The 12,012-nt window shown below is 31.8% G+C and overlaps 1 protein-coding gene across 1 annotated transcript in view; it reads left to right on the top strand.

Annotated features, from left to right (window-relative positions):
• Positions 1-845: 845 nt before the first annotated feature.
• LOC118202434 (histone H2A.V-like) overlaps positions 846-12,012 on the top strand; it is a 33,602-nt gene continuing 22,435 nt past the window's right edge. The window contains exons 1-2 of the mRNA XM_085809423.1: positions 846-1,091; positions 1,174-1,251. Of these exons, the coding sequence (XP_085665549.1) occupies positions 1,089-1,091; positions 1,174-1,251 (81 nt within the window). The 5' untranslated portion in view covers positions 846-1,088. The remainder of the gene's footprint in view (positions 1,092-1,173; positions 1,252-12,012) is intronic.

The raw sequence follows: 12,012 nt of genomic DNA, 5'->3' as shown, positions 1-12,012 counted from the left end.
CGTTTGGTAGTATTACCGATTGCAATAAAAAGGGAGGTGCACATCTAGATGTTATAACGGACCCATATACAAAATTTCAACGTTCTATAACTAACCGTTTTTGAGTTATGCAAAATGCATACATACGTACTTACACATCACGAAAAAAATTCCTTTCAAGTATCAACTTATAGTCATAATCATTAGTCATAAGTATCAGCTTAGAGTAAATGGGATTACATTTAACAATAAGTTTTTTTGAAAAAAAAAAAAAAAAGAGAGAGAGAGAGAGTCCTTCATTGTGTTCGTACGTACAGGCGTCAGCCCAAAAAATAATTCACATGGATTCCGTAATCGTCAAAAACGGATATTTCCGTTAAAATATGATACCCAAAAGTTTTCTCGATTACAATAATTACTACCATTTTATTTGATACAAGGAAGTAAAGAACCTATATTAACCTACATATTCTTATATAAACAATACCTAAGTGCAGTATATAAATATTTCAAATCAATAAAATCTGACTATGGCACGCTCAAGAAAAAAAAAAAAAAAAAAAAAAAAAAAAAAAAAAAAAGAAGAATCATCTAAATTTTCAAATTACAAACATAAATAGCAATAGTAAAAAGCAAATACAAAATAACGCTTCGCGCTATCAAAATTGCTCATTTTCTTAAATATCAACAACTAAATAGTATTTCAACTAAAACACATAATGTAAACAAGAGTTTGCCCGATGCGCAAAAAAATTCAAAATTATCTATGAAAAATATGAGCGCATTGTGACGCAACCGTATCATTCCTATTCGAACAGCAACCGCATCATTCGTATTCGCATAGAAACCGCATCATTCGTACTCGAACAAACCGCATCGTACGACAGATGCGAGTAACGAACAGATGCGAGTAACGAAATGAATTTGTGAGTACCGAATCGGTACTTCGAGTCAACCGATGTACCCGTTACTCAGTAACGAATACATGTGGTTTGCTCCAGCTCTAGCCAATAGAACAAATAGCAGTTCGGAATTTTACCGCGAAGTGGAGCGAACGGTTTTGTTCACTGCCTTCTTGAGTTTTGTAATAGTTTGTATTTGTTACGAAGATGGTAAGTATTCGTTTCTACCATTATCATAAATCGTATAGTATTTTGGAGTGTTATGGAATATTAAATTTTGGTTTTGTTTAAGGCTGGAGGTAAAGCTGGTAAAGATTCGGGAAAGTCCAAGGCTAAAGCTATTTCTCGTTCTGCTAGAGCTGGACTTCAGGTAAAATTTATGCCGAATAAAAATATTGCTTTTATGTTAATTACTTTTTATCGTGGAAAAATTTATCTATTGGTTATAGGAAATTTGTTAAGAATGTCTACACAGTAGTCATCTGGTAGCTAAATAGAATAATATCAAAATGTACGCCTGTTGCTAAGTGAAGATCATGACAGCCACATTCGGTTGATCTTTACATTATGGTAACTTGGCGATTTTTTGGCGAAAATTTGGCAACCAACTCTCCTACAGCAACCCTCTATTTTTTTTTCCCCGCCGCCATTTTGTCTTCACGAAGTAAAGACATGTTTCTTTTCTTTTTATCTACTGAACACTTCTTCCAACAATCTACTAGCCAAGTTACAGTTATGCTAGAAATTTTATCAAACAAAACTCTTAATCATGACAAATATTCACTGCAAAATTGGGAAAAAGTGCACAATACCGTACTCCTTACGCGTTTTTCAAAATAACACATACACATAAACCATGTACACGCCGACTTATTTTTACTTAAAAAAACATCCCAGAATTGCACAAAAATGGCATTGCACACACTCTTCACTATATCCATGTACACTGCTTTTTTCTCATAAGTTAGAAAAATTTCACGAAAATACATGACAATTTTCTCAATCTTTAAACCCGGTAAAAAGGACATATATGAAATTACCTGGTCGCGAAAAAGTATTTACCCTTTACAAATATGAACATTTCCACATATAAAATAAATAAAATATCCAAAAAGTTTTACCTCTAAATCATCTTATTACATTATACACGTCACCAACGAATTCATACCGCAAGCATTACAAATACTTACTATCAAATATTTAAATTATTTCCATGCATGTTTACTTCAACTTAAACGTATACCAAATTCCTACAAACATAAAATTCACAAAATAACTATCCTTTAATTCAAATATCATTAAACCGTGTACATGTCGACTTATTTTTACTTAAAAAAAATCCCAGAATTGCACAAAAATGGCATTGCGCACACTCTTCACTATATCCATGTACACCGCTTTTTTCTCATAAATTAGAAAAATTTCACGAAAATACATGACAATTTTCTCAATCTTTAAACCCGGTAAAAAGAACATATATGAAATTACCTGATCGCGAAAAAGTATTTACCCTTTCCAAATATGAACATTTCCACATATAAAATTAATAAAATATCCAAAAAGTTTTACCTCTAAATCATCTATTATATTATAAACGTCACCAACAAATTCATACCGCAAGCATTACAAATACTTAGTGTCAGATATTTAAATTATTTCCATGCACGTTTACTTCAACTAAAACGTATACCAAATTCCTACAAACATAAAATTCACAAAAAACTATCATTTAATTAAAATATAATCAAATTCAAAAACACTACTTAAAATATAAATGAGCACATACATTAAATTAATACATACATAAATACCCATTTCGAATTCACTTTAGTTACGGCCATGGGATCCAAAAATTCACGAACACTGTTTCACACAACACAGAATAAAGCCAAATACAAAATTTCCAGATTTTTTCCCGATTTCCCCCTTTTTCCGATTAAAGAACCGTAATTCGTCCATTAATATCACATGACATATCCCATGATCTCTCATTTCCCTCACACAAAATAATGCGTAATCGGAACTGAGTACTGCTCACATTATTACCAAAGTCCCAGGTACAGTCAAAAGTCGTTAATCCGGACTCGTCGGGACTTCGGCGATTCCGGATTATCGATTTTTCCGGATTATAGATCATCAGTTTAAATCTCGTAAGATGGCATGCAGAAATTCTAAAATTAAAAATATGAAACCGTAATTTATGAAATAAAGAACAATTATGATCTAAAGGGTATCAAAATTTACAAAAAAAAAAAGCTTAATATTTATTTGTTTACTTTATTAAACATTTCTCTCAGTGTAAGTTATTTAAAAATATGAAACCTTAATTTATGAAATAAAGAACAATTATGATCTAAAGGGTATCAAAATTTACAAAAAAAAAAGCTTAATATTTATTTGTTTACTTTATTAAACATTTCTCTCAGTGTAAGTTGTTTAAGTTGCTTCATTTTATGTGATAATACTTTCTCTTTAATTCTATAAAAAGACATAATTTCTTGTTCAGTTACAAAGTTCCGCTGTTCAAGTCTCGTTAATTGCTGTGCCGAGAATACCGAGTAACTTGTCAATCGAAATTTTTTCGTTTTCACTAACCTCTCTGTCACATTCTTCATGTCTTTACCATTTTTTGCAGTAATTTCACTTTTTGTTTGTTGGACATCGAAACATACTTTCATTTTGTAGATCCTTTGGAAGTTCCAGCATCGGAAATTCTATTTGACATAATCGAAAGTTCAAGTTTATTTTTATAAAATTGCTCTTACAGTCTGCAAAAAATAATAAGCGGGATCCAATTCGAAGATTAAGGAACAACGCAATCATTTACATTAACTGAAATAGATAATTAGATAATTTTAGCTTACGCCGTCCGTTATACATTAAACGCGCAGGCGAAAATGTATTCTGCACTTGCGCACACGCATATGCGCAGTAGTCAAGGTCTTACGCGCACGCGTAAAACGCCTGTGCGCATGTGCCAACGCGGCGCATGCGCAGAAAGTTTTTAGCTTTGAGGTCCGGATTATAGATCATTCCGGATTATGGGTGTCCGAATTAACGACTTTTGACTGTAGTAACCTTTATCGCCTCCAAAATGTCGCCAAATTACCAGTTACCATATTGTAAAGATCAACCCCACATTCTGTTTTAATTTATTAAGTGCTTATCGCTTGTCTACGAAACTTAGAAAAAGGGAAGGCATGGCTAATCTTTGGAATATGGTAACAGGTAGTTTGGTGACATTTTGGTAAGACGATAAAGGTTACTATCTAGGACTTTAGCAATAATCCGAGAAGTACACAGTTCGAATTACAGATTATTTTGTCTCGGAGAAATGACAGATCATAAGACATGTAATGTGACATTTTCCGGAAAATTCCAATCAGGATTTTGGCTAATAAGCACTTAGAAACAATTTTGCTGCTAAAGTGCAGAATCGCCCACTTATTTGTTTGGCGCTTTTTACAAGAGTAAGAAGAATTGGATTTTTGTCAATTTTATTTGACTTTTTAAGTGAAAATAGGTCGACGTGTACATGGATACCGTGTATATGCAATTCTTAAAAACGCGGCAAACAGTGGGCGATTCTACACTTTCTCCTAATTTCGCACCTAATCTTCATCATGATTAAGTACTTTTGTTCCATAAAAGTTCTAGCATAAGCGTAATTTGGCCAGCAGATTGTTGGAAAAAAAGTTCAGTAAAAAAAAAAAAAAAAAAAAAAAAAAAAAAAAAAAAAAAGAAGCCTTTACTTTGTGAAAACAAAATGGCGTCTAAAAAAACTAGCAGGTTGCTGTAGCAGGGTTGGTCGCCAAAAATTCGCTAAGTTACCATAATCCGAAGATTCACCAAAGGCTGTTATGTATCATCCTAATTAATCGGTTATTATGTAGTCTCGTATCGTCTCAAGTTGTTGATGTAAAGAAAAATGAAACGCATGAGGTTAGTCATGAAAGAAAAAGAATAAAAACATGTTAATCTTACTATTATTCTTCGTAACAGAACTCGTATAAAAATTTGTGTTTCTTAAAGGTTCTTTGCATGTATTGTAGCATGAATTCTTAGCATGAAACTATATTGTAACATGAATGTTTGTCTTACAATTTTCATTCTTGAACGTGTCATATACTGTTATGTTTGTTTTGCAGTTAGCACAGCTTTTAACTTGATTTCTGCTCTGATAACATATTTTCATAATGAAAAAAAGGTAAAGTGCAGAATCGCCCACTTCTTTATTTGGCGCTTTTTACAAGAGTAAGAAGAATTGGATTTTTGTCAATTTTCTTTGACTTTTTAAGTGAAAAATAGGTCGATATGTACATGGATAAAGTCAAGGGAGTGTGCAATGCCATTTTTATGCAGTTCTGGGATTTTTTTTTTAAAGTGAAAATAGGTAGATGTATATTTTCATAATGAAAAAAGGTAAAGTGCAGAATCGCCCACTTCTTTATTTGGCGCTTTTTACAAGAGTAAGAAGAATTGGATTTTTGACTTTTAAAGTGAAAAATAGGTCGATATGTACATGGATAAAGTCAAGGGAGTGTGCAATGCCATTTTTATGCAGTTCTGGGATTTTTTTTAAAAGTGAAAATAGGTCGATATGTACATGGATACCGAGTATGTGCAATTCTTAAAAATGTGCCAAGCCGTGGGTGATTCTGCACCTTGCCCATAAAAAATATTCTTTCAATAAATGTTCTTGGAAGATAAAAAACGAATTTTATAGAATTATAAAAACTATTCAAAGTCTAGGCATCTTTCTGCCATTAAAAATAAGGAAAGAAAATTATACTTATCTATACTATACAGATATATTTTCTTTATTGCACACATCCAGCTGTCTCAGAAGTATGTATTTTGTGCTGATAAATGCAAGAATTTGTTCTCTTTTGTTATGTGTGATGAGTTCTTCATTGTGTGCTATACTTCAGTGTATTCAGATATCTCTGTTAATTCATTCATGTACCTGTTCAGATATCTCTCTTTTTATTATCTTGGTGTTTTCTAAGCTGTTGTAAGAAGTTTTTAACTACCTGAAAAACGTGGCCTTGTAAATTTCTTCTGAATATGCTCTTATTTCTAATTGTTTCTTGACAGAAATAAAAGCAAAGATTTTATTTATTAGGGGCTGTTACATTATTTACATTGATTAGTTTTTGTAACTGAAATATTGTCTTTCTAATGTAAAAATGTATGCAGGGCTGCCACTCAAGCAGAAGAATGAAATTCCCTGACTTTTTCAGGTGTGCTTTAAGAAATTTCGTCTGCGTAGTGCACGTTGGCTGTGCTAAAGGTGAATTGGTTATGGTACCACTTAAAAATACAAAAAGGTAAAAATATATTTATGGGATGCCTCTTGGTGAAAATTGGTGATTTTTGCCAGTACATGGACATAGAGTTTGTGTGTTTCTTTGACTTGTTATTTTGGCTTTTTGTAGCAGTGTTTTTTGTGCAAAGAATTCCCGCTACACAAAGCCAAAATAACAAGTCAAAGAATTGCACAAACTCGGTACCCATGTGCACATCGACCTATTTTCACTTAAAAAAAATCAGAGAATTGCGAAAACTTGGCATTGCGCACTCTCTTGACTTTGTCCGTGTACACATTGTTCTATTTTCACTTAAAAAAGTCAAAGGAGCATCTAATTCTACACTTGAGCAAAATAAAAAATATATTATCTCATTTAACTACATTTTAAATCAAACAATGAAATAACATAAATGAAATAAAAATCATGTTATACCATATAAGCAGTACGCAAAGGAAATATCCACTTACCTTAATTAGAAATTTCCGGGTGTTCAGTACGTGGCACATAAAATTCCTGAACAGCATCCAAAAAATTTCCTGAAACATTTTCTCTTTCTAATAGAATGTTTTATATGGTGAGCATTTAAACCTTTCTTGCAATAAACCCATTTAAAGCCACCTGAATGATCTTTATGTTCGACCGTATGCATTTCCTTCGTACAGACAGGACACTTATAATTCCGTTGAATTACATTCAACAAAATTTCCTTTCTTCTGTCCTCAACCACTTTAACAATAACAACAACAAAGGAAAAAAAAACACCTTCTGGTACTTTGAGGTATCCCTTGTATTATGGCGAAGTTGTTATTTCATTTATCTCCAAGTTGTTGTTTCATTTATTGCCATGTTGTTTCATTTATGGTAGCCTGAGTAGTTGAATGTTATGGAAACTCTATTGTTACGTAATCGGGTGCATGATTCTGGGAAATTTTGAATAGTGGAATGTTTTGAAAGTGCTTTTTGTGGTGTGTGTTGGTTTTATTGTTTATATGGTAGAATGGCTTAATGTAGTAAGATTAATTTGAAGTTTCTGTATGATTTGGAATGAAAGGGGAAAAGAGCGTTAATTGACTGGTGTGTAAATGAACATTTACTTAGTAGCCATTATATGTGTCCTGTGTGGTGACAACAACTTGGCGATAAATGAAACAACTTCGCCATAATACAAGGGGTGTCGTCTTAAAGTCTACTCTAAACGGGGACAGGTATATCTCTCCTATTAAATAATATATAATTGCCAAACAATTACCTCGATTGCAACATTTGCCGAATTCTGAAATGCGAAAAAAGCATTTTTTTTAAAGTCAACAGACTTTTGTTGATAAACTTTTAATATAAGCATGTGTGGTTGATCTTTACATTATGGTAACTTGGCGATTTTTTGGCGAAAATTTGGCGACCAACTCTCCTACAGCAACCCTCTATTTTTTTTTTTCCCGCCGCCATTTTGTCTTCACGAAGTAAAGACATGTTTCTTTTCTTTTTATCTACTGAACACTTCTTCCAACAATCTACTAGCCAAGTTACAGTTATGCTAGAAATTTTATCAAACAAAACTCTTAATCATGACAAATATTCACTGCAAAATTGGGAAAAAGTGCACAATACTGTACTCCTTACGCGTTTTTCAAAATAACACATACACATAAACCATGTACACGCCGACTTATTTTTACTTAAAAAAACATCCCAGAATTGCACAAAAATGGCATTGCACACACTCTTCACTATATCCATGTACACTGCTTTTTTCTCATAAGTTAGAAAAATTTCACGAAAATACATGACAATTTTCTCAATCTTTAAACCCGGTAAAAAGGACATATATGAAATTACCTGGTCGCGAAAAAGTATTTACCCTTTACAAATATGAACATTTCCACATATAAAATAAATAAAATATCCAAAAAGTTTTACCTCTAAATCATCTATTATATTATAAACGTCACCAACGAATTCATACCGCAAGCATTACAAATACTTAGTGTCAAATATTTAAATTATTTCCATGAACGTTTACTTCAACTAAAACGTATACCAAATTCCTACAAACATAAAATTCACAAAATAACTATCATTTAATTAAAATATCACTAAACCATGTACACGTCGACTTATTTTTACTTAAAAAAAAAATCCCAGAATTGCACAAAAATGGCATTGCGCACACTCTTCACCATATCCATGTACACTCCTTTTTTCTCATAAATTAGAAATATTTCACGAAAATGCATGACGATTTTCTGAATCTTTAAACCCGTTAAAAAAAACATATACGAAATTACCTAATAACGAAAAAGTATATACCCTTTCCAAATATGAACATTTCCACGTATAAAATAAATAAAATATCCAAAAACTTTTACCTCTAAATTATCTATTATATTATAAACATCACCAACGAATTCATACCGCAAACATTACAAATACTTAGTGTAAAATATTTAAATTATTTCCATGCACGTTTACTTCAACTAAAACATATACCAAATTCCTACAAACATAAAATTCACAAAATAACTATCATTTAATTAAAATATAATTAAATTCAAAAACACTACTTAAAATATAAATAAGCACATACATTAAATTAATAAAAATTAGCTTACAATCCTAATTACTTTAAACTAAATCATTGCTAATAACAATTTTCCCAATAATACCAAATTACTTTACTTCCACCTTACATTTAGAACAATGCATAAAAATAATATCCTCAAATAATTAAAAATACTAACCTACCTAATCTTCTTCAGAATCTTGATTACGTGTCCGATAAACTTTTCTTATTTCTGTTTCAGGATCTTTAAAATCATACTTATAGTTCACAGCAAGGTACCAGGTAAAATAAATAACTTAATAAAACATCTTTACTTCTATCTCGCACAACCTTAAAGAAACACTTATTACTACCCCTTTCAATCCCACTAAATACCCATTTCAAATTCACTTTAGTTAGGGCCATGGGATCCCAAAATTAACAAACACTGTTTCACACAACACAGAATAAAGCCAAATACAAAATTTCCAGATTTTTTCCCGATTTCCCCCCTTTTTCGATTAAAGAACCGTAATTCGTCCATTAATATCACATGACATATCCCATGATCTCTCATTTCCCTCACACAAAATAATGCGTAATCGGAACTGAGTACTGCTCACATTATTACCAAAGTCCCAGGTAGTAACCTTTATCGCCTCCAAAATTTCACCAAACTACCAGTTACCATATTCTAAAGATCAGCCGCATAGGTAATACAAATTAAATACAATTTTTTATTAGAATTCAGGAGAAAAAGACATTTAGCATATTTAAACAAAACATAAATAGAAAAAATACTAATGAAAAATCAGCGCAAAACTAGATTTATTGTTTTAGGTATGCAATTTGTAAGTTAACTGAAGAAACATCTCTGCTCAATTTTTTTTTTTTTTACACCAACATTTTAATGTGTGATTTCTTTTTGTCCAAAAATATTTTTTTTATGTTTACTATCATACCGTTTCCCCCCCTTCCCTTTCAAGTGTGCTTCATGATATGCACGACATGCAGATCTGGCATATCGTAACGTATTCAGGAAGTTGCTGGAAACCTGCTTTATCTTTCTGTAAGGAGCATATTTTGTAATTTTCTTATATAAAAATAAAATTATCTTATTCTAATTACAAGTGTAATTAATTTATTTACAAACAACATTGTTATTTCAATTATCACCAAGTTGTCGTTTCATGTATGGTACCCTGAGTAGTTGAATGTTATGGAAACCCTATGGTGACGTAATCGGGTGCATGATTCTGGGAAATTTTGAATCATGGAATGTTTGTAAGTGCTTTTGTGGTGTGTCTTGGTTTTATTGTTTAGATGGTAGAATGGCTTAATGTAGAAAGATTAATTTGAAGTTTCTGTACGATTTGGAACGAAAGGGGAAAAGAGCGTTAATTGACTGGTGTGTAATTGAGGGTTTACTTGGTAGTTATTATAAGTGTCCTGTATGGTGACAACAGCTTGGCGATAAATGAAACAATAACTTCGTCATAATATAAGGGGTACTTTAAAGTTTACTCTAACCGGGACCAGTTATATCCAACAACTTCATATAACAGGTAGACGGCTCACCCACAGGGAATTCGTCTGCTAGACCATCTCCAACATGTACCACGTGACTTATGGTCTTGGCGCTCTTGGGGAGTGATAGCCTAGGCTGTTCATCGACAGTTTGGCGCGCTTTTGATTTGCCAAGTAGTGTTTTTTATTTCTATCTGCTAGCAGTCAGCAGACAACGACCTTGAATTAGGTTATTCGATTTTTTACAATTATTTTTAGATATAACTTAAATCCCTTTTTCCTGAATATTTTATCTATATTTTAAATATTCGCTTTCAATTATTTGCACCGTTATTTAAGATGTTCAGGTTAAATAATTTTAGGAAGAAAATCTAAAATAAATAATAGAATGACAGAAAATTTAATTTTGAGTAACATTTAAAAATTAATTGCACTACTGTTATAATATTTGAGAAGATAAAAAAATCTCATTTATTTTTAATGCATTGCATCCTAAAGAGAAAAAGAAAATCACATTGTAATATATGTATTTATGCAATTGATGAAATATATACTTACAGACTGTTGACTTTAAGCTGGAACTATAAACTATTACTGACCAAAATTATAGTTTATGATACAAAAAGATAAATTATACTGAAATCTTATTAAAGAAAATGTTACTTAATTTAAAGTCAGAAATAGTTTTTGGAAGAATTTCGTTTACCTGTCACGTTTCGGGGTTACCAATAGTGCTTGCATTCCGGAAATGTACGATAGTAAAGAATTTTTTATTTAAAAAAAGTTTTTTCGTTGCGGCACGCAATGAACTGAAAGTTGATCTGTCCTTATATTCAGAGGAGATGTTTTTATTTTATTCGGCTTATAATTCCTTACTAAATGTAGTATTTCATCTCAATGTACTCCGTCTTTGATATGATTTAAATCAAATTCCTCGTCATTATAAATATCACGAATACACATCAAGTAATTGAGAAACGCGTGTTGCAAAAGATTCATCAGCTTTTCTGGTTGCAATTTTCTAATTTCAACTATGCGCAATGTATGATTTATGCATGCGCGCATTGAAAGAAATGTTTAATAAAGTAAACAAATAAATATTAAGGTTTTTTGTAAATTTTGATACTCTTTAGATCATAATTGCTCTTTATTTCATAAATTACGGTTTCATATTTTTAATTTTATAATTTCTGTATGCCATCTTACCAGATTTAAATTGATGATCTATAATCCGGAAAAAACCGATAATCTGGAATCGCCAAAGTCCCGACGAGTCCGGATTGAAGACTTTTGACTGTATATCTGTCGTCAAAGCTCGAAACTGGTGGCGAAGTTCTAAGGTCACATTATCAAGAGTTCATAAATGAATATCGTTTAAAATTTCTTTAAACTCTAAAGGAAAAGAAAATATTTTTTGGCCCAAGTAAATTAATTCAGGGATTAGTTATTTTATGGAAGAAAAAAAACAAAAAAACTACAAGAATCCGTTTTTTAACTTATTGCGAAAAATTCAAGAAGAAACGTTCTTTGTGAAACGTTTCTTCTTGGATTTTTTGCAACAATTTAAAAACTGATTTTCATAGGTTTCTTCTTTGTCAAAGAGCGTTTCTTCGTAACACGTGTTCCTCAATTTCCTGTACACATCGCGTAGAGGGAAATTCTGGCCACCAGGTTCCGTTCCCAAATCCCGTGGCAAATTTCCCCTCCGCTTTCTAGCGGCGTAGTAGCATTACGTGTATGGAACCTTTTCTTT

This window comes from Stegodyphus dumicola, chromosome X2, assembly GCF_044657685.1.
Source record: "Stegodyphus dumicola isolate Sdum_Otavi_A_Nest chromosome X2, ASM4465768v1".
Lineage (NCBI taxonomy): Eukaryota > Metazoa > Arthropoda > Arachnida > Araneae > Eresidae > Stegodyphus > Stegodyphus dumicola.
This window is presented reverse-complemented; position numbering and strand designations above follow the sequence as displayed.